This window comes from Rattus rattus, chromosome 9, assembly GCF_011064425.1.
Source record: "Rattus rattus isolate New Zealand chromosome 9, Rrattus_CSIRO_v1, whole genome shotgun sequence".
In the NCBI taxonomy this organism is placed as follows: Eukaryota; Metazoa; Chordata; class Mammalia; order Rodentia; family Muridae; genus Rattus; species Rattus rattus.
Genome location: NC_046162.1, coordinates 34,418,469 through 34,444,452, shown reverse-complemented (window position 1 = coordinate 34,444,452; position 25,984 = coordinate 34,418,469). Strand labels below are relative to the sequence as shown.

The 25,984-nt window shown below is 51.0% G+C and overlaps 1 protein-coding gene across 2 annotated transcripts in view; it reads left to right on the top strand.

Moving 5' to 3' along the window:
- Jade2 (jade family PHD finger 2) overlaps positions 1-25,984 on the top strand; it is a 44,023-nt gene that overhangs the window by 5,301 nt on the left and 12,738 nt on the right. The window contains exons 3-8 of one of the 2 annotated variants that reach the window (XM_032913181.1): positions 3,571-3,632; positions 6,303-6,397; positions 18,272-18,429; positions 22,645-22,805; positions 23,382-23,593; positions 25,444-25,611. In XM_032913181.1, coding sequence (XP_032769072.1) covers positions 3,571-3,632; positions 6,303-6,397; positions 18,272-18,429; positions 22,645-22,805; positions 23,382-23,593; positions 25,444-25,611 — 856 coding nt within the window. The remainder of the gene's footprint in view (positions 1-3,570; positions 3,633-6,302; positions 6,398-18,271; positions 18,430-22,644; positions 22,806-23,381; positions 23,594-25,443; positions 25,612-25,984) is intronic. The other variant, XM_032913182.1, reaches the window with a different exon arrangement.

Sequence of the window (25,984 nt, the reverse complement as noted above, 5' to 3'; positions counted from 1 at the left end):
TGGGGTGTTTTAACTGCCCTAGGGAGTGGCCGCAGTAGCTGGCCTGAAAGACCCACTGTTCCCAGGGTCAGCTGGGAGGGCGTTAATGGAGGCCCAGGGTGTTTATTTGAATTTATTTGCAGAGACATCTTTAAAAGAGACTGGCATTGGGCAGTGGTGTTCCAGGGCCAGAACTTTAGTGGGGGCTAAGGCCGGTGGCCTGTGCTGCCAAGAAAACATCTGCCACCAAATTGCTGCCCTATTACTGAGTTGACATTGGTCATTAGCCAGGAGCCCAACCAAATAAAGCTGCCTGGAAAATGTGTAGGGTCAAGACTGGGAAGGAGGACTGTGCAAACAGGGGGGGAATCTTGGGCTGGGGTGTCAGTTTCTGCCAGCAACAGGCCAGCCAGCTGGGCTGTGTGGTCCTGACACTCCATGAGGGAGGGACCCGTTGTGTGTTCAGTACTCCCCATTATACTGTGTGCAGTGTGAGAGTTCCTGGCATTCACACAAGGACCTAGCCAGACATGCTCTTTACTCATTCCCAAGAAGGACAGTTGGCAAGTAGCTCACCCTGATGTGTGCTCTGAAAACAGGGAAAGGGGGCAGCTCATTGCTCTAAATAGGGTTAATGGTCAAAAACTGACACAGGCTTGCACAGCTTGTGCCCAGGTCTAGAAGCAGGAAGAACCTTTAGCTTGGACGAGGAAACAAAGTGAGAGGCCAGAGGCTGTAGCTCACTGGTGAGTTCCTGCCTTGTATGCATGAGGTCCTGGGTTTGGTCCCCACTGTTGCAGGGCAATGCCACTGTCCTGCTGTGTAGTGAGAAAGGGGGTGGTTACTGCGAACAGGTAGGCAGAGTCCAGATTGCTGTAGGTGTTGTGGGGATATGGAGGTCTGGCCTTGGGTCAGCTGGAAGCCTAGGGAAGAGTTTACAGGGAGGGGAGTAAGGCAGGGTGTAAGCTCGGAAGATCTCTTTGGGTGCTGTGTGGAGTTTGGATTCTGTGAAGGAGGTGGCGAAAGGGAGGAAATGAACTTAGATGGGCCCAGGTGAGAGGTGAGATGGCTTGAACCAGGGAGATGTGTGTAGAGTTGGAAAACGTGGATGTGTTCGGAGCCCTTGGGCCACTGCTCCATGGAGGGCCTTCCGGTTACCCACCATCCAAAGGAGCGCTCTTCCCATGTGTGTGTGCCATACTGGGGTGGTTTTGCAAGTGCAGTGGACCCAGAAGAATGACAAGAAAAGACCCTTCTTGTTTAGACTCTCCTTTAGAGATGGATTACAGGATCTCAGAAGCAAGTGTCATGTGTCACGGAAGACATCTGCGGGAGCAGAAACTTGATTTGGGAGAGCCGGGACAGGGTATTGGAGAGGGAAACCCGAAGGCCAGGCAGACTGAGCAGCTCTGTCACACACACCTGTTTGGGGGCCTTAGTGGGCCAGGTGATTTGAGAGACACAGGGCTGCCTCTTAGATGGGGCTGGATGTAGGACTACCGGCTGGCAGGTTACCTGTTGGTTTCTGGGCAAGGACTCAGCAGTATAAGAAGGGTATGGGCAGCTATGGTCACTGCCTATGTTTTCCTCTGTACTGCTGCCTGTCCAGGCCCTAGGCTGCCCTGCATTTACTAGCTAGGTCTGTACCGCGCTTCAGCCCCCAGGCTGCACTCAGTCTTCAGACTCATTCACTCATCCACTCCTGTCAGCTGACTCCCGCCAACAAATGTGTTTAGTTTGGCCCTTTCAGGGTGTTCTTCAAATTCTGACTCAGTTGCCAGCACTTTAAATTCTGGAGATGTATGGGGAAGTCGGATCCAGTTTACCTCCTGGGGGAAGTATTTCTTTGCCAACACCTCTGGCCTTGTGAGCGTTGGGGCTAAGATTTGGCAGCCCCCCTCCCACCCCCCTAAATCCATGGCTCCTGCTCCTCCTCTTCCTGGACTGGAGGTCACCACCCAGGGACTTGTGCATGCGGAGCCTATGGCTGGCTACAGCTGAGAAATCCCGTCAGCCCCCAGCCAGCTGTTCGTGTTGCAGGAGACCCTGGTTTGGAGGACTGTTCCCCTCTTTGCTGAAACAGAGAACCATAGGAGCCATTGGATTGGCGAACTTACAGCCACACAGGGACGGGGCTAGGTTGGGCCAGATGTGGGCTGCGGCCAGAGTTCTTTTCAGAGTCAGCCTTCCTCAGATCCTGGATGTTTCAGAGGGTGATGGTTTTGGTTCTGGGCTCCCTCTCTGCTGCAAATTCTGTCACCTTAGGCAAGTCACCCAGCCCCTCAGGCTCCTTTTCCTCATAGACTCTTTAAGTCAGAGGGACACAATTGGCATAGCTACCAAGGGGCTGTTCTGAGAGCTCCATGGGGTCCTTGTGTGCCAGAGGTCCCCCACTGCTGCCTGCCGTAAGGGGTGAGATTTTTATAGTTGTTTCTGCTTCTTGGACTGCTTGCACTGCCCAATGTGTCTCAGCTCTTTGCCCTTTAGAAAACACTGGGCAGCAAGCAAGCTCCTCCCATTCTAGTGGGGGGGGAGGGCATGGGCAAAAAGCTCCTCCCTGAGGTCAGGGGTTAAGCAGAACCACTCACAGGTCTGGGTAATTGTCCTTCCAGTGAGTAGATATTTCAGGGTCTCTGTGGCACTGCGGGAAGATAGAGGCATCTCATAGGTGGACAGGAGCAGGCTAGAGATAGAGGACAGTAGGTGTTGGGAAGCAGATGGGCTGTGCTGAGTGACTTCTCCCTGAGAACTAGAACTGACCCGGAACATGGTGGGAAGCACCCTGGGCCAGGTATTAATTTAAGCCTCTCTAGGTGTTCTCCAAGCAGGCTCTGCCATTCAGGCTTCTGCAAAACCTGAGGAAGAAGTGGGTAGGCACAGCCTTCCAGGCTGAAGTGGATTCTTTATGCAAAAGGAGTTCAGGGTAACCTCAGGAATCAGACCTCCGACTCTGGGGTTCAGCCCTCAACTCCATTAACTCGTTAAGTAGCAGAAAGAGGCCGGCTTCCTCTGTAAATGGGCCTGTGTCTTGCAGCTCATCAAGCTGTTAGGAACTCAGCGCCGTGGACGAGAATGTGAGGGAGCTTCTCCTAGTGACTTAAAAGTTAGATGGCACAGGAGAGATACAGTAGGATTGCATTTTACCCAAGGATGGACCCATTTCCACACTCCAGTAGCCATCATGCTCAGGATTGGGCCTCAGTGATGGTTTGTGCCTTACTTACTTGGACATCGAGGTCCCAAACACATCTTTATTTCTCCCTCCTCCCTATAGGGAACACTAGATTGGGAAGTATCTGTAATGGGTCATGTTTTCTGATCTGCTCATTTCGTTGAAGGGGAACTGGACTTGAGCCGTCATTATCACCATTCAGTCTGCGTCTGCTGGCCTCCCTGCAGTCCTTTGACACCCATTGGCAGACTTCTGTTTGTCCGCGTTCCTCCTCGGGGCCTCCTTTCGCAAACGCTGGCTCTGTGGGTGGGTAGAGAGAGAGGATGAGGCTGGAAGAGGGCCTTTGTCCTTTCTCTCAGTGTGAGTTGAGGATTCCCCCCTGATGTCTGGGAAGATAATATTCCTTCTTGCCTTTTGTTGCAGATGGAAGAGAAGAGACGAAAATACTCCATCAGCAGCGACAACTCTGACACCACTGACGGTAAGGCTCTCCCACTTGGCTCTGTAGGGGCAGCATTTAAGTGATACTGGCAGGCCCAAAGACCTGGTAGGAGGAGACTGACCCCTCCGTTTAGCTCAGCCCAGGGCCCCATGGGCGAAAAGTCAGGTCGGTTCCTCTGCCCCTGAGGTGGTCAGTCCCTACCCTTATCAGAGCTTCACCATCCCAATTAGTCCACCGCCCAGCGCTAGGTAGGCCTTCCTCTCCCTTGGAATAGACTGACTCCTCTCAGGGCTTTTGCTGCTGGTTGATAGAAGAGAATGAATCCTTTAGCTTTTAGAAGTTTCTGCAAAACAGACATGAAACCTGTTGCCCCTTATTGGTATAATTAGTTATTATAATAATTAACAATATATTATAATAATATATTATAACTTCCTCACCAGTGCCCAACCCTGATCAGAGGATTCTTATCATGTTCACTGCTGTTCCCAGCTAGAATCTGGCACACAGTAGGTGTACTATATATGCTGTCTGACGAAAGTGATGAAGAAGCCCCGGAGTCCTGGAAGCTTGACAGTGCCTTCTAAGAAGTAGATTTAGAGAAAGGGGTGGGCATGTCAGTTGGGTGTCCGGGAGTGGGGGAAAAGGTCCCATTGTCAAAATGCAAATGACATTTTGGGAGCAGAGAAAAAGGTTTGTGTATGTGTAATAAGAGCTTTCTCCCTGGTTGGTGACAAAAGGTAGCCATTGTCTGGTGGCCCCAGAAGCCATTCCTCAACCTGTTGGATTAAGGAGTCTCCATGAGTGAGAAGGGGCATGCAGCCAGGAGGATCCCATCTTGAAGTGACTACTTTGGTGGGGCCCTCGAAGAAGGCCCAGCCACACTACAGGGGAGGCCAAGCCTGGAGCCCCTGCATCTCTAGACCTAGTGGACTAGCGATGTCTGCTCCCTATCAACCAGGGGCTTGATAATGGGCCTTTGGGCCTCGTTTGCTGCCCCACCCCCTCCTCCCTTCCAACCCCCTTACTACAGGAAGGGATCACAGTATCTAGAGTTTCGTGGCCACTCATCTTCCACTGCTAACCTGCAAAGTCATGGGGGCATCTGTGCATCTGAGCCGTGGAGAAGCAGCAGGTTGGACCCGAACTTAGAGCTGTTACCCCTTCATCAGCTCCCACCACTATCCCCACCCATGACTGTTGACTACTGTGCTCACCAAAAACCTTGGCTCTGGAGCTGGTTGCAGTTGAGCCCTTCCTTAATCCCAGCCCTTGGGAGGCTGACCCCAGGTGGATCTCTGTGAGGGCAGGTCAAGGCCAGCCTGGTATCCACAGCAAGTTCCAGACCAGCCAGGGCTATGTAATGAGACTCTGCTTACAACCAAAACAGAAAAACCCTGGGTCTTCCTGGTCTTTCTTGCTGAGGCCATTGCTCTATAGTCTAGCCATGGCCTTGGACCCTACAGTCATGGCTAGTTGAAGAATCCCTTTGGACCATCCTAAAGCTATAGATATGGTATCCTTTGGTTAGCCTTTAGAGGACGGTCATCTCTTATCCTGTTAATCAGCTTCACGTTACTGTCATGTAAGGTTATTAACTTATAAAAGGACAGGTCTACTTAGCCCACAGTTTTGGGACTTTCAGTGCATGAGCAGTTGGCTTCAGACACTCTCCGAGGTTTCAGGTTCTAAATAAGCTACGCTACCTCCCAGTAGCACTGACCTGAGGACTAGGTCATGGACACATGGGCCCTTGAGGTACTCATGTCTAAATCATCATACGTCTCTTAGAGAAGAGCAAATAATCCAGCACTGAGGAGCATGAGTTCGAGGCCAGCCTGTCTGATTTTCTTTTCCTGTTACCGACAAAAGGAACTTAGGGAGGAGTTTGTTTGGGCTCACGGTTCAAAGGTCCAGTCCGCCATGGCAGGAGGCATGGTGATGAGAGCTTGAAGCACTAGGGTCACGTGTTTCTGCAGTGGGAAGAGAGGAGAGAGGCGGATGATAGTGGTCAACTTGCTTTCCTCTTATGCAGGGTGAGGGGTTGGGGGTACCAGTGCTTCCCACTTTTACTCCCTGGGTCTTCCTACCTCAGTTAACTCAGGATGGTCCCTCAGAGGCTCAGGCACGGGTTAACTGATCCCTCACAGGAGTGTCTGGAGGCTTCTCTTCTAGATGATTCTCATTAAGTTGGCGTCAAACCATCTCGCACCACCTCTTCCAGGCAGATGTCAAATCGCTTGTGGTGGCCAGTGATCAGGAGGCTCACTTGGGCCTAACCTGGTGGTCTCCAGGTCTGCTCAGTTTCATACTTCCCTGCCCTGCCCTACTCTTTTTCAGTCACCCACTGGGACATCCAGGAGTGCCATGATGCACCCAACCTGGGGCAGGCTGGAGAGAAAGGGCATGGGCTTTCAGAGATTCGTGACCAAGTAGGAAGCAGAACCTCAAAGAGGATAGGGACTTCCTTGGTGCCACAGAAATAGTGGTCGCCGCTTTTAATTTCTTATGCCCCTTTCAGTGGTGAGTGAAGGAGCCTTCATATTCTTCATTGGTCTGTGGAAGGATTGAGGTCCAGGGCAGGGACAGTGCCTCCCACCTTCTGATCCTACAAGCGGGTGTTCACCTTGAAAATTCCTATCCTCTCTGTGGTCGGATGCTGTTTCTGACTCTTCAGGAGCCCTTATGGCCTCTGTCTTCTCTCTGCAGGTCACGTGACATCCACATCAGCATCAAGATGTTCCAAACTGCCCAGCAGTACCAAGTCGGGCTGGCCCCGGCAGAACGAAAAGAAGCCCTCAGAGGTAGGCAACAGTGGTGGAAAGGTTCAGGGAAGGCCGGCGTGGCGAGGCACCTGTGGGGAGTGAGAGGAAGAGCTGAGCAGATGCATGGAGGCCACGTGTTCTTGGCAAAGGGCCCATACCCAGTGCCAGAGGTGGCCGTTGTGGCAGGACGGAGTGAACGGGGACACCAGTATATGCTTCTGATGGTACTTCATGTGTACCTGCATGTTAAGCAGGATAATGCCTTCGCCTTCTGATCTGCAAGTTGAGGTGTTTACGGCTCTACCTGTGGGTCAAGACCTCGTTGGGGGTGGAATGACCCTTCACAGGGGTCACATGTCACATATCCTGTATATCAGATAATTACATTACTTAATTCATAACTAGCAAAATTACAGTTATGAAGTAACAATGAAATAACTTTATGGTTAAGGGGTCACCACAACATGAGGAACTGTATTAAAGGGTTGCAGCATTAGGAAGGTTGAGAACCGTTGGTGTAAGCCGTTCCTCTTGACCTAGAGAGGCCTTTGAATGCTCATAAACAGGGCAGTGATATAGTATGATGTGTTTATTGTTGTGAGACAGGGTCTCTCTACGTAGCCCTGACATGCAGTGTAGACCAGGCTGGCCTCAAACTCAGAGACACCCCTCCCCCCTGCCTCTGCCTCTGAGTGCTGGGACTAAAGGTATGTGCCACCACATCAACATATTCTGATGTTTTAATAACTGGCTTCTGTGGGAGAAAATAACCCCCTTGCATTTAGTAGTTCAGAGCTGGTGGCAGTAAAGTCAAAAAGCAAAGTGATTTGGGAAGCTTCAATAAAAACCAAGGGTGACGGGGTTTGCTGGTCCTGGGCAGAAGGACGAGTGTGTCCAGAACCCTCTGATGAACTGCATGCCTCTAACAATACTTCATGTGTACCTACATGTTAAACAGGATAATGCCTTCACCTCCTGATCTGAGAGTAGAGATGCTTATGGCTTCCGTGGGGGCGGTCCTTGGTTCATTACCTCACAGCAAGACCTTGCGTCTTGTGGCCATTGAAAACTTGCATGCAGGGACTTTATCTGTTTCTGCTTAGCATTTCACTGGCAACGCCACTGGGCAGAGACAAGGTATAAATGTAGCTGTGAGAATATCCGAGGCTTGGGGTTAATGATTTAGCTCAGTGGTAGAGCACTTGCCTAGCAAGTTCAAGGCCCTGGGTTTGGTCCTCAGCTCCAGAGGAAAAAAAAAGGGAGGAGTCCAAGGCTGCGCATTTCTAACCTGATTTTTACACATGAATCTGGTATAAGGACCATATTTTTATGGGTGTGGGGTCAAGGAACCATGTCTTTTCTCAGGCTGCACCCCATTTTCTCCCATTGCTTTCCACTGGGTTCATCTGTTGTCAGTTTTTTCCAGCCCCTAGATGTGGATTTGGGGTGAACTTCCTGTATGCTCTTAAGTGGTCTTCCCCAGAGCTTTGTATTTTAAAAAAAAAAAATGATTCTTGCCTAAGATGCCTTGCTCTATGCCCGTCCCCTTGGGTGGGCAGGATTGGGGCCCCATGAGAGTGGTCTCCGCTTTCCTGCCAAGTTACAATAACTTGTTTAGTTTGTGTGTGTACACATGAATGCATGTGTGTGTTGTGACATAAACGCCGAAGACAGAGAGCAACTGGAAGGAGTTGGATCTTTTCTGCCATTGGGGTTTCAAGGGTCAAACTCAGGCCCTTAGGCTTGGCAACAAGCACCTTTACCTACTGGGCCATTCCGACGCCAGTGCTGGTATTTTCTGAACCTGGTTTGTGTGGACGTGAATGAAGATATCTCTGGGAGTGTTGTGAAGGAAGGAGTTGGATGCTGGGGCTGAAGAGTAAGAGTACATTGTGACTCTTAGATACCCTCCTCCTTAGCTTTGGGAAGCAAAATATGGCTAGGAACTTGGAAGGCTCTGCCTCTTCGTGGATGGACAATATTTTGGTCACCTTTATTTGGCCCTTCTGGCCCTTAGAGGCAGGAACTACCGTGCCCATTTAAGACTTGAGGAGGTTGGCTCTGAGAATCCAGCCTTTCTCCGGCTTCCCTATGATCCTGCATACTGGCATGAGATGGGAAACTCCAGAAGGAGCTCTCTCTTCCCCTGCTCCACCTCCCCATGCTCGTGGGGGATGGGGCTCCTTCTCCACTGGCTGGGACCAACCCTGGGTGGAAACAGGTGTCAGCAAGGCTGAGAAGAAAGAACAATTTGCATGGGGCAGAAAATTCCCCTGCCTCTTGGGTTTTCCAGCCCAGAGGCTATGTACCTAAAAATAGACTTGAACCTCTGTAAGGCACCTTCTGGGGACTAGCAGTGTAGAGCCCATGCCCAGACCAGGAGCCCTGCAGGTGTGGCTGTGAGGTCCACCCAGGAGGATTGAAGAGTCTTCCCTGCCTTGAATGGCAGCCAAGCCTTCCCTCCCACAACAGGCTGGAGGACAGCCTGAGAGGTTTTCCTCATCCTCTTGAGTGAGTGAGAGGGTTGAGCCGTGGCCGGTATAAATTCTTGAGTTATGGTGGTTCAGAGAAGGAAGGAAGCATCAATGAAAGCTTCCAAATGACTTGGCTCGTGAGAGGGCAGAGAGAAATGCTGAGACTGGGCTGCAAGAGTATGTGCACGCTCTGATGAATGAACTGGAAAGCAGAGGGCCTCGCTAGTGAGCCTGGCCTAGAGGACAAAGGCTCCAGGCACCCTAACAAGGGATTCTTGGGAGCCCTGTCTGCCCAGTGCCCTGTGGGATAACTGCTAGGCTGGTCACACTGTGTGCCCTCACTGAGGCAGAGCAGTATAGAAACACCCCCTCCCTCTGCTGGCTGCAGAGCTGAGGAAGCTGTGGGTCACTCCCTGTTTTTGCTCCTAAGTGTGCCCAGTCATGGAGTAGGGAACTTGAGGCCCCAAGCTCCTTAGCACTGCATTAGCAGTGGGGATATAGTGAAGTGTCAAATGGCTGAGGAATAGGTTTAGGGAAAACCGATACCCTAGTTCTAACGTGGGCCAGGGCCAAAGAACACTGACCAAGAGTCAGGACCCTGGACAGGGCTGAAGCGAGCTTTCCCATATGGCTTTTTACCCATGCCCCTCCCTAAGCCGATGGGAAAGGGGAGATCTAGGCTGGGTCAGGAGTCTGCCTTTAAGCAGTGGAAGGGAAGGTGGGGGCAGAACCAAGGGATCAGCCTTCTTTCCTTAGGCATTTTTTGGGACACCCACAAAGCTGAAGTCTGTCCCTTAGACCTTAAATTCAGAAGTCAGGGGGGACCCCAGTCTGAGAAACTGGTACTGTGTAAATTCTGCTACAGTCTTGGAGTTGGTGTGCTGTCTTGCCCAATAATGTTGGCATCCTACCACTTTATCCTTCATGGATCACTGCTTCAGAAAATCTGAAGTAAGGTGCAGCCTGAGACCATCTTCGATAGTCCAGCATGAGCCCTCTACCTCAGGGCAATGCTTAGGTGGGTAAGGACCTTCCAGCTTGGGGAACAAGCTGAGAGTTCAGTTTTAATTTCTCCAAGTGGGGTTCCAGGTTTCTTGGCTGCCAGAAAGCTTCTTAAGTAGCAGATGCTATCTAGTTGAGGGACAGTAAAGGGGCCCGCTTACCCATTCCCCTGGCTAGTGTTGAGTTATCTCCATGACACACACACACACACACACACACACACACACACACACACCCTTGCAATGGACGGGTTTTTTCTAAGCCAGAGTGCTACTTGGGGTGCTAAGGATGGTTCTGGGAGAGACCTGGAGGCCTGCCCTGTGGTTGGTGCCATGGGCTATATATATCTTCCTCACGCCTTGAGACTGCAGGGCGGCTAAGCAGTGGGGAATTCCCCTAGGCCACCTGTCTAGAGGTGAGACGCCATGCATCAGGAAGTCAGTCAGTGAGGCTCTGCTGCTGAGTAAGGTCAGCAGGTACTGAGGGTGCCTGGGAGGCATGGCTGGATGTGGGTGGGTGCTTTAGGAAATGTGTCTACTAGGGAAGTCCAGCCTACTTGGCTAGCCACTTGACCCGACTCCTCCCCTCCTGCCCCACCCTAAGATCAATGCCTAGAGCCTGTTTTGGGAATATGGCTTATTTTTTCCTGATACCCATGGAACCTGTAGAAGGGTATCTTAGTTATTCTACTGCTGTGAAGAGACACTGTGACCAAGGCAACTTATAAGAGGAAGCATTTAATTTGGGGGCTTGCATACAGATTCAGAGGGGTAGATAATCTGTGATCATCATGGCGGGAGGCCTGGTGACTGGCTGGCTGGCAGGCAGGTTCGAAGCAGAAGCTGAGAGCTTATATCTGATGTGCAAGCGTGTGGCAGAGAGACTGGGCCTGGTGTGGGGCTTTTGAAACCTCCAAGCCCACCCCCAATGACACACCTCCTCCAACAGGGCCACACCTCCTAATCCTTCCTAAACAGTTCTACCAACTAGGGATCAAGCATTCAAATATATGAACCTATGCAGGCCATTTTCATTCAAACTGTCACAGAGAGGAAAGTTCCAGAAGAGAGTGGGATGGATATCAGGGCAAGTTGGCCACTTCTGGTGGTCCCAGAACAGGAAGGGTAGGAGTTGGGATCCTATGCTCCCATCTTCTGTAGGTTCTGTTAATGAATGAGTGTCTCTAGAGGAGAGAAGACATTGCACATTCTACAGAGGCCCTTTCCTGAAGCCCAGCGCCCTGCCCTGGGTACAGGGGCTGGCCAAGAAAGTGAAACGCCCTTTGCAGTCAGCAACAGGATGTTCCCGAATGTGTCCCAGAAAGCTGTGTGAGGGTACCCCTGTCCCAGCAGTGCAGTTCTGCTTTTTAGAACAAAAACGATAACAACATAAAAAATGATTAGATCTAACCTGAGAGAACAGTGGTATGGACGGTTTATTAGGTCAAAACCAGGAAATAATCCTGGAGGCAGAGAGATGACGCCTACATGTTTGGGAGTAGATAGTCTCTACGAAAGCAGCAGGAAGGGCTGCCGGCCTAGCATGCAGGAGGTCCAGAGTTCCAATCCCTAGCCCTGCTTAAATGTCATGGCAGGAGGGTTAGAAGTTCAAGCTTGTGGGGCCATCAGAGCAGCTCAGGTAAAAGTGGCCGCCAAGCAACCTTGGCCACCTGAGTTGAGCCCCTGTAACTCACAGCGGGAGGAGACAATCAAGCCCGAAACATTGTCCTCTGGCTTTCACGTGAGTGCTGGGGCAAACACCCCTCCCAAACACACAGCATACACACGAATACACAAGAAAGTCAGAGTCCTCCTTGGCCACACGCAAGTTCTGAGCTAGTCTGGGCTACCCGAGACCCTGTAATAAGCCAACAATGGCCAGGAGTAGTTAGGAGAAGGTTCAATCCCCAGCACTGAACCCACTGGGCCTGGTGGTGCTTGCCTTTAATTCCCGAATTCAGGAAGAGGAGGCAGGAGGATCAGACAGACATTCAAGGTCATCTTCCACTACGAATCCGGTTAGAGACCCTCACTCCAAACAATCAATTTGGTGTTTATCACAGGCAGAGAGCTGACGCTCAAACAGGAGAGTGCCCAAAGAAATTTCCTGCTCGTCCCTATTAGAACCAGATTTCCAGCCTGTTGGGTGGGGGTGGGGCACACCCTCTTCCTCCGGGGCCAGGCACTTGCTCTCTGAGACTGCACTTGGGCAGGCGGAGGGGTGGGGTGAGTAGGGGCCAGAGCCACTTCTAGTAGAGTTAGAGATAGAGAGATAGAGTTCTTCTCGCTAGCTGGAAAAGCCTCCAGGCCTCTGGGACTTGTCTTGCAAAGGAAACGCACGTCATAAATTCTCTTTAAGAGCAGGAAGTGCTGTTATCCTCGTGAAAATAAGAGAAGGAGATGTCGGAGTGGTTTTTCAGTTTTTTTGAGCACCTGACTGTGGTGGTTTGAAGCTGGAGCTGGACGGGTGGTGACTGTTCCCTGAACCCCTGTCTGGGATTGCACATCTAATATATAATGTAAATTTGCTCTCGGCTGAAAAAACTGTATCAGGTTCCCAGCCCAGGAAAGATTACTCGGAGGTTGAAATGTCTCCTGGCTGTCTCAGGGGTGGTGAGTACCGGTGTGACTGAAGATCTGAAACAAGTAGTTTATCAACTCCTGAGTCGTCTTCATAGCCATGAGGGGAGGGGATCCGAGGTGATCCGAGGGTAGACGGTATAGGGAAAGTGGTTTGACATGAGAGCTGTGCCTTAGCATTACCAGATACTATTTCCGACAAGACACGACACTCAGGGAAAGAAACATTAAAATAAGGTTTCCAGGGCTGGAGAAGATGACACAGCCCTGGCTGCTCTTGCTGAGAACCTGAGTTTGGTTTCCAGCATTCAGGTTGGGTAGCTCATAACCATCTGTAACTCTAGTTCCAAAACACTGAACACTCTTCTAGCAGGTGCTTATTCACAAAGGGCGAGCACACACAGACACAGACACACACATCGGACCTTTAAACAAAAAACGACTTTGAAAATAACTTAGTTGGTAGAATGCCTCACAGGCATGGAACCCCGGGTTTGATTCCTAACACCCCATAAAAATGAGGTGCATAGCTGTAATCCCAGTCCCCAGTCTGGTAGAGGCCAGAGGTTAGAGACAGTTCATGATCATGCTCAGCCGTGTAGCAAGTGTGAGGCCAACCGGGGCTATGTAAGAAAAAGAAAGTGGTGTTCAGGACGGGTCCTCAAAGCTTTCTTGGGCAGGAAGGATAAAAATAAGGAGATGCAGGTCCTGACCAAAGCCATCTACATTGGCTACAGTGGTTGGAACCCATTTCTGAGTTCTCACTCCACACATACATATATACATACATACATACATACCTACACACACACACACACACACACACACACACACACACACACACACACACTCATTCACTCACTCACTCTCTGCCTGGTATGAACAGCCATACTTCAGGGAAATCTCAGGGTGGTTTGTTGATTTGTATTTATTTACCCACTCATTCCACAACTTTTCTTCAGGCGTTACTAGGATGATGTTACAGAATAGATAGGGGAGAGATGGGACCTGTAGGACACATGCAGCACCTGTCTTATATGGCTTACTTCAGGAGATCGACATCAATGCATGCGTGCACGTGGTTTAGTTTATTGATACAGGGTCTCATGTAGCCCAGGAAGGCATCAGACTCACTGTGTAGACGAGGGTGTTCTTGAACTTAGGTGTTTGTGCCTCTCCCTCTCATGCCGTGGATATACACTGCTGCTGCTGCATCCAGTTTAGTAGTGCTGGGGATCACACCCAGGGTGTCCTGCAGGCTAAGCGAGTGCTTTTATCAACTGAGCTCCACCCCTTACCCCTGTGTTAACTCTGTCTGTGCTGAGTCTTTCATGGGTAGCCAGATTTCCTCAGAATTCTCTGTGCCGCCTGGCCTAGTGTCAGCATACTTTGAAAGTTGCCCAATGTCATTATTCGTTTTCGGAGGTCACTCCAACGCCATAGACACTCCCTCAGAGCCTGCTTTCAGGTTTTTCTGGGCAGTAGGTAGAGAAAGCAAGTAGCCTATGGTCTCGAGAAGAGGAACTGTGCGTCAGGACCATGTCACGAGCTTGCGGGTAACGTCCTAACTTGGGAAGAGCAGGGTCTTCAGTCCCCTCTAGGGTGATCTTGGCACCCCTGGCCCTTGGGCTGGTTGGTAGCCTTTTAGCATCCTTTATACAGTTAGAGAAAGCTACAGTTAACATCGTCCAGCAGCTCAGTAGAACTTGGTTGCTAGGCAGCCTACATTTGAAGACAACCAAAAGAAAGAGAAGTGGCAAACATTCATCTCCTGAGGAAATTGCTTGTTTTCCAGCCCCTCGAAGTTCTTGCCACAGCAAGAATTCTGTTTGTTAGTGTCCATTTTATTCTATATTTAGTTTTCATAAATTATTCAAAGGAGTTGTAGGAAAATCATTAGGCTTTCTCCAAGCCCAACTTCTGGTAGCTCCACAGAAAATATGTAGCTTAGGAAACAGGCAACTCTGTTGGTGGTCAGGTGTCGCCCCACATGCGAAGACTACCAGGTTCCCAGCTGTAGCCTGCAACTGAAACTGAGGTGTTAGTCTGTGGCAACATCTGGAGTCAGCACCTTGCATGTGCACCCCAGATGTTGACTACACTGAGCTCCTCTGGCTGGGAAGATGTACCAGAAAACCAGGAGACTCCAGCAACAGGGGCTCTGGCAACACAGACAAAACTCAAGACCAGGCTGGTTGCAAGCAGAGCCTCCTAGAACCACTGAGGACCAGTGAGCAGGGGAGGATGAGGATGACGGGGGTGAGGAGGGAGGTGTGCACAGGGTAAGAAGGGTTTGGGTGACTGCAGTGACAGTCACAGCCACGGGGCCTGGGAAATTCCATTCCATCCCCACTTGTTGCAACTTGAAGAAGAAAAAATTGTTGTGGTGGGGAAGCCATGGCCATAGGGAGCCTTCTGTGGGGTCTCACACAGCCTCTTACTAGGTAACTTAGGATGACCTTGAACTGGGGTGTGTGTGTGTGTGTCTGTCTGTCTGTCTGTCTTTGTGTCTGTATATACCAGGCCCATGCAAGTCACCCAATTCAGGTGGAGGTCAGAGGATAAGTTCTGTAAGTCATTTCTCTCTTTCCACTGTGGTTCTAGGGGTTGAAGGCAGGTCATCAAGCCTGCGTGGAAAGTGTTTTGTACCTTCCGAGCTGCCATTCTTGCCCAACCTTGAACTTCTAGTCTCCCTACCTCCACCTCTTAAGTACCCAGGTCACAGGTGTGCACCCTCACCATGCTCGATTTCAGTGGTACTGGGACTTGAACCCAAGCCTGTGGGCATACTAGGTACATACGATGCCTACTGGGCTACATCCCCAGCTGGAAAATACTTAAGCGCAGCTCTTAGACCGTCTCTGCTTACCGAGCAGTGGCTTAAACCAGCAAGTGCTACCCTGTGTTTTCCTGAGTCCTGCCTAAAAGAGGTACTGGTGTCCCCATCACCTGTTCCTCAGTGATGGGGACAAAACTTAGAACTGTCTTTTAACCTGGCCCACACTGCTAAAGGACCCCAAGATGAGCCCCAGATCCTATCCTGTTCTGAGGACTCTGGAGTCTGAGTCAGGAATGCGTTTCTGCCAGGGAGACCTGGTCACTCCCAACTGCAACACAAGCTTTTCACTGGCCCGGAGAGATCAGGCCCCGAGGAACAGGGGCTACTCAGTGCTCGGAAACCTCATGTAGGTCCATGTGGTTGAGGATCTCCACCTCTGGAGTCTCTCTAGTTTGCACCTCACTCTGTAAGTGTTCACAGGATATGCAAGGTCCCTTGTCTTTAGTGCCAGGCACTGAGACCACACCTAACAGCAAAGCAATGTACGACAGGAGAGAGGATCAGAAACATCATGCAAGTAAAGCAGATGGTGTCTGTGTATGAGTCATTAGAAGAGGGTGACTTGGGGTCGGTTGGAAACTGACCCAGTCAGGTACCCTGCAGTCCCAGAGCTGACATTTGAGGTCACTGAGGAGGTGACAGTTAAGGTACATTCGAGGGTGAGGAAACCGAGGGGTGGTTTTATTTTTTGAGACAAGGTCTCCTGCTGTTCATGCTGGCCTTGAACCTTGTAGCGGAGGATGGCCTAGAACCGATTTCTCCTGCCTCCATCCCTGAACGCTGAGATTACAGGCACGTCCGTCCCACCACATCCCGATTTATGTCTCTATAGACAAAGCCCAGACAGAGAGAGTTCTGTTCATGGCGGGCAAGCAACTTGGCTACATCCCTAGCACTCTGGTTGTTGCTCCCTGCCTAGTTCTGGCTGGCCTGGAACTCACTCTGTAGACCAGGCAGTCTTGAGGCAGGCTTCCTGCTTCAAGAATACTGGAACCGGGTTGGGGGATTTAGCTCAGTGGTAGAGCGCTTGCCTAGGGCGCATAAGGCCCTGGGTTCGGTCCCCAGCTCCGAAAAAAAAGAAAAAACAAAACAAACAAACAAAAAAAAAAAACAGGTACTAAGAATACTGGAACCTTGGCCTGGTCCCACCAAGGTATTTATTTCTAACCACATTGCCTCCTCAGACGTTCATTTCAAGATGGGGTGTCCCAGTCTGGTGGGTCCCTGTGGCATCAGAGCTGCAGGGTTCCGGGATGTCCCACTGAGAACTTAGAGGGAGTTCCACATCAGCTCAGACCCTGGTTGTACTAGAGCCTGTGTTGAAGCCTGCAAGGAAATAACCCAGTCTCTGCAGCGCCGAGCCACGCCCTCTCCAGAAGCCCCAGTGGGGAAAGCCTCTTACCAGCCTCTCGGAAGTACAGGGTGCCTGAGTTTGCACTCTTGTCTTAGCTGTCTTGCTGCTTGCTAATAAGATATGCAAATTATCAGGGCTGTGAAATCCTAGCCCCATTCCATCTTCTGCTTAATTAGCATTTAATCTAATCTGGTTTTAATTTTTTTTCGCACTGGCACCCTAATTAAATGTTAGGGTGTTCGTCTTAACAATTAAATTATATTGGCAAATAGAGTCTTCAAGAAACTTGACCTTTTTTTTTCACGTCAGAGCCCTCTGCCGCTAGATGCAGATATTAATTGGACTCTGTGAGACACTGCTACTAGGTCCATTGATGGACCCATCCCACTGTTTTCCTGAGGTTATGACCCTCCATTCCACAAGGCACACAGCCAGTGAGCTGGTCCCAGCAGGCAGTGGGTTACAGCTGAACAGATTCTTCAAGGGTTCGTCAGAAGCGTCCAAAGGCTCAAGTGAATTGACCAAGCCCCCCGGATCTTCACTTCTGCAATGGGTGTTGACTTTGCAAAAGGGCCGGGGGTGGGAGGTGGGGCATAGGCCTGGAGGGTACTTGCTTGAAGTGGTTTCTTCCTTCTCATTGATGTGAGTCCACTTTTAACTTGTGATTTTCAAGTGATGACCACTGGGAACGCTGGGACTTGAGTAAGTCACATGGTAGCTAGTGGTACCATTGTGTGTTCCACAGCAACACTTGGGGGGCGGCGGGGGTCAGAGGCAGGAGGCTTTGCCACTACCATCTAGGAAGGGGGGGTTCAGAGGTTATTCTCAGGTAATGGTCGGGAGGAACAATGGGAAGAACAGTTTTTCTAGTGAGGGGATAGAAGAAACCTCAAACATGGCCCCGAGGGAATTTGGGACAGACATAAGGACAAAGGAAGACAAAGGTCTTTCCCATCACATACCAACCAAGGGTGGCGCTAGGGTGGGATGCACAGTGTCTTTGAGGGAACTTGGAAGTCCAGTTCATGGAAACTTCTCCCTGGGCTGCCCCAAGCCACTGCCTCTCGCCTTACTCTTTGTATAAGATCCCGGTCTTCCTTCCTGGGACTAGAGTGCCTTGTGTTTTATACTTAAGAGTTGTGCCTCTAGGTGCAGATCTGTAGCACAATCTTAAACCTCCCGGGGAGAGTCCTGGAACACTCAGAAAGCAGCCAAACTGCGTTCGAAGGTGACCTTTCTACCCTTAGAGGTTCTGTTTGCGTGTCTGTCTGTACGACTATGGAATCCAAGAGATTGGGACTGTGGGGCTGGGAAAGATAAGGAGACTGGGTTGTTTGCTTGTTTGTTTGTTTGTTTGTTTGTTGGGTGAGACCTACTAATCCTGGCTTTCTTACTTAATCTGTCTTTATTCTGTGATGCAGACGACAATTTTCACCACGTGGGTCCCAGATACTGAACTCAGGTCATCAGACTGGGTGGCAGGAGCCATTGCCTGCCTAGCCATCTCACTGTGGCCCTACTGTGTGCTGCCTTATTTGCCTGCTCCCCTGGCCTATGAAGCCAGCCTCTCTCTCTCTCTCTCTCTCTCTCTCTCTCTCTCTCTCTCTCTCTCTCTCTCTCTCTCTCTCAGACATCCTGATGCCTCTTTTCCCTCATATCTGCCAGGTTTTCCGGACAGACTTGATCACAGCCATGAAGATCCCAGATTCCTACCAGCTCAGCCCGGATGACTACTACATCCTGGCGGACCCATGGCGACAAGAATGGGAGAAAGGTGTGCAGGTACCTGCTGGAGCGGAGGCCATTCCAGAGCCCGTGGTGAGGTGAGCCAGGTGGCCAGGCTAGGACCGTCGGGGTAGGGGATGAATCTGAGGTAGCTTTTTGGTGAGGGACCTCCCAGTCCTGAGGTTCCTTCCCAACCTCCTCTCTCAATTTTATGGTTAACTCTCTTGCCAAACAACAGCAAGCATTGGTCCAGAAACACTGGTTGGGTTGCCTTTGAGGGTTTGGGCTTGTACTCGGTTCTGAAGCCAGATCTGAAGCCTGGATCCGAATCGCCTCTCACCTTCAGAAGGACCCTGAACCGGAAGTGTAATCTTTCTTGTTTCTGAACCAAGGGTGACAACTGTTTTCCTTGTGGTTGGAGAAAGGTCTAGTAAATGATCCCTAGAAGATTCAGGATGGGACATGCATGGAGCAGATGTGACAGAAAGGGCTAGGTTTAGAATGTTACCCTTGCACACATCAGCAGAGCAGAGTAGGGAACTCTCCAGGCTTTTTTGCCATCAATTATCATGAAAATAAGCCATGTTGTTCTTCAAAGATATTTTTAGAGGGCAGAGCCTGGTGCCCATCACCCAATAGAGACTTAAGAAGGATTCCCCAGTGTCAGCCTCTGAGGTGTCTGTCCTACTAGAGCCAGGTCAGAATAGAATCCCCAAGGGCTTCATAGCCTGCTGGTCTTGTGGGCAGGGACTCTTGTCAGAACGTAACCACATCTGGTCTTAAAACTACAGAATATAGTCAACCTGTTTGATTCTGCAACCTGAAGGGACTGGTGGCCCTGTCCCACCAGCTCAACTGAATTGATCAGCTAGTGTTAATACCCCTTCCTGGTGTCAGCAGCCTCATGGCTTTGGCTTGAGATCAAGGAGGTGACCCTCGGGTAAAGGTCACTACTCTCCCCTCCTTTGAAATTGGCACCACTGCTGGCTGGCGGCCACATGGGTGAAGAGCCTGCTTTGTGTCAGCCCTGTGCTAGGATTGCAGGTTAGGGAGTTCTCAGCCCAGCCCAGGTACTCTGGGGCAGACTACAGGTGGGAAGGCCTTTTCATGTCTGGGGCCCTTCACAAGATGGATGGATGGATGGATGGATGGATGGATAAATGGATGGATGGATAAATGGATGGATGGATAAATGGATGGATGGATAAATGGATGGATGGATGGATGGATGGATGGTTGGATGGGTGCATAGATGGACAGACAGATGAATGGATGGATCCCTTCTGGAGCCTGTAACATGGGTCAAGATCCTAATGGGTTTTGTGCCCCAATCTTGTCAGTCAGGAGAACCATGACCTGACCTCTGACCTCTCCAAGACAGCCTGCTCCTCTGTGAAACAGGATTATATTCTTATCAGTGGCCGGCCAACTGATGGTGTGGGAATCAGGGCGAAGTGAGAATCCTCAGGCCAAGTTGTCACTCTGTGTGGCATGACAGTTTATTGCAATTGCCTCTACCCTGGTGGCTTGACTTCATTAAGTCTTTATATAGGGTTCTTTATCTGATGACGTGGAGAGGGACCATGCTGTCCTGGCCTCCTGAGGTCAGGACATCCTTCATCTGATTCAGTTGTTTTCTTGTAGCTTTCTTCTTCTTTTTTTTTTTCCTTTCTTCTTTTTTTTAATGTGTTTAAGGCTGGTTTTGAACTTGGTGTGTATCCAAGGATGATCGTCACATCCAGTTTATGTGATGCTGGGATGGACCGCAGAGCTTTTTGCTGTGCTGGCTGGGCTTGGCCGACATGAGTTAGACATGCAGAGCCTCCCTGTACTGAGAGCAGAGGAGGCAAATACGTCCTGTTAGACTCCAGATCGTCAGACCCTGCTCCCACTGATCTGGGTGCCTCCCCACTGCACAGCCTCCTGGAAGCCATTGTGGCAGCTACCATGGGAGGTACTGGGTGCCTCCCAAGTCAAGTCTCTCACTGTCATTTGGGGACTGTAGTTGTAGGGTACATAGTACTGTCCCCACTTTATAGATGAGGAAGTCAGGAAAGTCAGGGGAATTTCCTATGGGGCCTAGTAGGCCGCTGGGCCAGGAAATGACAGACCACAGGAACAAACCCTGGGCTGTCCCTGTGAGGCCTAGGGTAAGCATTAGGCACACCCTGACTACTCTCCCCCCAGACACCATCCCAGCCTGACATCTCTGTCCCTCCGTGGCCTTGGGACAGTTGTGCTCACCTCAGGGTCTAAAATCTGCCCCTGAGGATTTGCACTGTCCCTTTAGACTTGGTCCATGGCAAAATCAACCCCCTGACATCTGTCTTCATTGCTGGGATAGCCTCTACTTTCTGCTATTAGTCTCAATGAAGCTTTCCTTCCACACCATCCAGCTCATTCCATCTGCTGTGTCTGAGGAAGAGGCATTGGCTTAGAGTCAGGTCAGTTCAGGCCTGGTAGAAAGAGCTCTTTCTGGTGTGTGTCCCTCAGCCCTGGCTCCTTAAAGGCCTAGCCAGGCTGACCAGTGAAGCAAGCAGGTGTGACTGGTATTGGCAGTAGGTGGCTGTTCAGACAGGGATGCTCAAATGCTGGACTAAGTGTATGTTTAGGGCACACAAAGCTGGATTGTGACAAAATTACAGGCTATGCTTTTAAGAGACGCTCATTTGAAGTGACGGTTTCTTGGGAAAGGCAGTGTTTGGTTGGACTGAGGGCTCTGATGTTGGCTTCTGTTTAAGATCATTTACTTGGTGTGGGAGGAGGGTCCTGCCGTCATTTCATCTAAGACTCTCAAGAGGGCTTCTCCTGTGGGATGGTGGTGCTAACCTTTAACCTTTGACCCCTTCTCACTGTCCTCATGACTTCCCAGCCTACAGTCTTTTCTCCCTGCTTACACCCTTGGCTCCCTGTACCCAGCCAGCATCCTTCCTGTCCCCTTTCTGACACCAAGGCATTTCCTGAAGCCAGGGGCCCTCCCTGCAGCTCAGCCCTGTCCTTGTGCCATCTTGAACCCTCCCTCCCCTGCCCAGCCTGAGCTGAGTCACAGCCCTTGGCAAGCCCTGGCTCCGACCCCAGGAGGCCTCCTGGGCAAGTGTGGGGCCTCTCAGGCCTGGCAGGGCTGGCCAGATGGAGGCCAGGCTCCAGACAATAACCATGGCAACCAGTGGGTATGGGAAGGCCTGGCATTTTGAACTGGCCTCAGAATCTGACGGGCAGCAACACACAGATGCGTAGAGGACCCCACCCACCTGAGGCAAAATGCCTCTTATTTTTCCATTCTGGGAGAAGGGTGATTGACATCTAGCAATCTGCACACACACACACACACACACACACACACACACACACACACACACACACACACACACACACACACACACACGCTCTAACACTCTAACACAGTCAGCCTAGCCCTCCCGCGTATCTAGCACTTTGCTAAGAGCTTTCTTTCTTAATCCGTGCCATCCTCTCACCAAATGCCTGTGGCAGCTTGTGTTAGTAGTGTTCTGTTTGAGGAGTGGGGACCCGAGGGCACAGACATTCGAGGGTGGAGCTTTGGTATCTGCAGCAGGTCCCTGTCCCCAGGGGAAGGCTGATCTGGTGTGGGACCTGCGACCGTGCTGCGACCTGCGGCAAGCTGAACCATGATGCCCGAGTGGTCCATGGGGAGGGACAACATGTGTGGCCAGCATGTCACAGTGACCATAGACTGATCCAGAAAGTGCTCTCCTGGGTTCTATAGTAGAACCCTGTGGAGTTTAAACTCCGGGGAAAAGCAGCCAGACTTCAACTCAGGACCATGATACATGTCTATAGGGTGTTGATAAGGAGGGGCCAGGGAATAAGAAGCCGTGAAATCGGTCTTTGGTCCTAGCCTGGAGGGGTATGCCAAAGGGTCTAGAATCCAGCTGGCTCTATCTCACTTGTCCCCAAGTAACTGGTACAGGGCATTGCCTGGGATGGCACTTGGGACACCTGCAGACCAGGCAGGGCTGATTCAGATTGGGAATAGCCCCGACTGGGCAAGCCAGATGCTACTGTGGCGGGCCAGGGCCACATGTCATCCCCACAGGGACCTCACTCTGCCTTATAGCCCTACTGTCCCTGTAGATCCACAGTCAGAGTCTGTAAGACAGACTGGCAACAAGAAAAGACATGGGAATGGGAATGGATATGAGGCGATGGGCGCTGTGGGATATCAGTATCTTCTCACATCCATCTTACCCAGGGCCACCAGTTCCTCAGCCGGGCAGACTGAGGAGAACAAGCTAAGAGCCCTCTCTTTACCACTGCCATTCTCGGTTTCACAGGATCCTCCCACCACTAAAAGGCCCCCCTACACTGATGTCCCCAGAGAGCCCCACACTTGGTGAGGGTGCCCATCCTGACTGGCCAGGAGGCAGCCGCTATGACCTAGATGAAATTGATGCGTACTGGTTGGAACTTCTCAACTCAGAGCTCAAGGAGATGGGTAGGTGACCCTTCTGCACCGGGTACATGATGGCAACCGTCAGGGAGGGTCTTTTTCTTGGCCCCTAGGGGTATCTGCACCTCCAGTGGCTGTGACTGACAGGTGTGGGACTCCTTGTCTCTGCCTCCCCAGTATCTACAGCTGTCAGGTAGAGGTAAAAAATAGCATGTAATTCACCAGGCTCGATGGAGGCCTGGGTCTCCTAGATGAAGCCTGTTGACATGTCCCAGGAAAGACTAGCTTGGCCGTTATCTGAGTGTACCCACAGACGATACCCACACAGTGCAAGCAGTAGATTCCTCACGGAGCCACCTGCCTCCCAGAGACACCCTACATTGTACGTGCATGCACATGTATGTGAGTGGTCATGGGCAGTCTGTAGGCAGTGAGGTGGCCATGATGGGCAGGAACTTGTAAGGTTGGGTGGGATAGCTGTCCCTGATGGAACTGAGGCCCAGGTCACCACTGTAAACGGATGGATGAAGCCTTCCCCCACGACACCACTGCTAACATTTGCCCTGATTGCCGAGAAGCCTCTTGAACCGCTAACGGTGTTCCCTGTCATTCTGCCCACAGAGAAACCCGAGCTGGACGAGCTGACGTTGGAGCGTGTTCTGGAGGAACTAGAGACGTTGTGCCACCAGAATATGGCCCAGGCCATCGAGACACAGGAGGGGCTGGGCATCGAGTACGATGAGGACGTGGTCTGCGACGTGTGCCGCTCCCCTGAAGGCGAGGATGGAAACGAGATGGTCTTCTGTGACAAATGCAATGTCTGTGTGCACCAGGTGGGTGGACCCTGTCACTCTCACGCATGCTGCCTGAGCCCTGCTGAGGCTGGTTGCCCTGGCTTCAGGAGCACGGGCACAGTGGACCAACATCCCTAAGGAGGGCTGGAGGCAGACCTTGCAGTACTTGGGACATCCGTGGCCTGCTTGGCTCAGTCCTGCCAGCCATATCTAAGCAAGTGTCCTTCAGGTAGTCTGTCCCTCTCTGGTCCTCCTCAGAGAACTAACCCCCCAGCTCCTCACATCCTGACCTTACAAAGGAAGCAGCAGGTAGTGATAGAGAGCGAAGCTGCCTAGTTTCAAAAAAACGTGGTTCTGCTTTTTACAATGTACGAGGCTTAGGGCAAAGTTCTTCTCTGCGGGGCCCCATTTTGTAGACTGCGAATAAGTGCGAGCAGTCAGGGCAGAGATGACTAAGTGGTGGGGTGCTTGCCCAGTATTCAAGAGACCTTGGGTTCAACCCCCAGCACCACCCCCAGCCCCCAGACAAAAGCCACTTGTTTACGATGTTTTTTTGCTTAGTGAAAATTAGTAAGGCTGGGCCTGTGAGATGGCTCAGCGGGGAAAGGCACTTGTATTTTTAGAAAAGCGTAGTGACGTGCATTCAGTACCCATATAAAGATAGAAGGAGAGAACCAACTCACAAAGTGGTGGGCCCCAAGGCTACATTTATGCCTGGCCATATTCTATCCCCCATAAACTTAAGAAATAGATACAGTATATCTGTGCTTGGAGTGTTTCTTACTGTTGTTATTGTAACAGAGCTAGTCGCTTTTCTTTTTTAAGGTCATTTTTAGTTTTTTAAGGGCGTGGGAGGGGTGCGTGCATGTATGACTGGATGGGTGTGGAGGCCAGAGGCAGCCAATCCCTCTGGAGCTGAAGTTGAAGGTGGTTGTGAGCTGATGTGGGTGCTGGGAACTGAACTCAGGTCCTCTGATCAGCAAGTGCTTTTAGCTCCCGAGCCGTCTCTCTAGCCCACCGTTAACTTTTTTTTTTTTTTTTTTTTTTTTTTTTGGAGCTGGGGACCGAACCCAGGGCATTGCGCTTGCTAGGCAAGCGCTCTACCGCTGAGCTAAATCCCCAGCCCCCTTTTCTTTATTTTTAAAAATCATCTTAGTAACTTACGTATATGGGTAGTTTTTGCCTCATGTATATAAATGTGTGTGTATGATTCCCAGAGAAGAGAGGAGAGGACATTGGGTCACCTGCTATTAGAACTAAATATGGCGGTGAGCCACCACGTGGGTGCAAGGACCTGAGCTTGGGTTCTCTGCAAGAGCAGCAAATGCTCTGAACTGCTGAGCCATCTCTCCAGCCCGTAGATCTCCCTTCTAGATCTTGAGGCCTGAGGCTGTAGGTACTCTGTATCTCTAGGCCTTCTTTCCAGAAGACCTGACTTGGATTCGGGGGCCCACTTTGGCCCCCAACTTTGAGGCACATGTGCCCGCTACAGCTGAACTACAAAGACCCTGGGGAGCTGAGAAGCAGGGACTTGGGGTCCATGTGTGTCTCCTACACACCCGGGATGGTGGGATGGGGGCATCACTGTTAGCACAGAGAATCCTATATAAAAAGTTGAAGGTTTGCACTTTTGACTTGGGAGGTTTAGAACCAAGTTTGCAATTTGGGAAGCAGTTGAGCTCTTCCTAGAGCCTGTGCTAGTTGGAAATCGCTGGCTAACTTGGGTCTTCCAGACAAGAGCAGTCCTGACTTTTCCCAGAGGATAGGATTGTATACCCTCAGGGAATCTCTGTGCCACCCAGTGTAGCCTAGGAACAGAGATTGCCACCATTGGCAAGTCACTGAGCAGACACATGCCCCTGACCTATAACCACCCACTCTGTTCCCAGGCATGCTACGGGATCCTCAAGGTGCCTACGGGCAGCTGGCTGTGCCGGACCTGTGCCCTGGGAGTCCAGCCTAAGTGCCTGCTCTGCCCCAAGCGAGGAGGAGCCTTGAAGCCCACCAGAAGTGGGACCAAGTGGGTACACGTCAGCTGTGCCCTGTGGATTCCTGAGGTGTGTAGATTTCAGGGAGTAAAACATGGGGGAGGGGCTGTGTGGAAAGCTCGGGTTGGACCTGGCAGAATTTAGGTGACAGAACATAGGAAAAAAGGGTCTGTTAGGTTCCCATGAAGACTCAGACAATGTCTCAGTTAGGGTTTTAATGCTGGGAACAGACACCATGACCAAGGCAACTCTTATAAGGACAACGTTTAATTGGGGCTGGCTTACAGGTTCAGAGGTTCAGTCCATTATCATCAAGTCAGGAGCATGGCAGCATCCAGGCAGGCATGGTGCAGGAGGAGCTGAGAGTTCTGCATCTTCATCTGAAGGCTGACAAGAGAATCCTGGCTTCCAGGCAGCTAGGGTGAGGGTCATAGCCCCTACC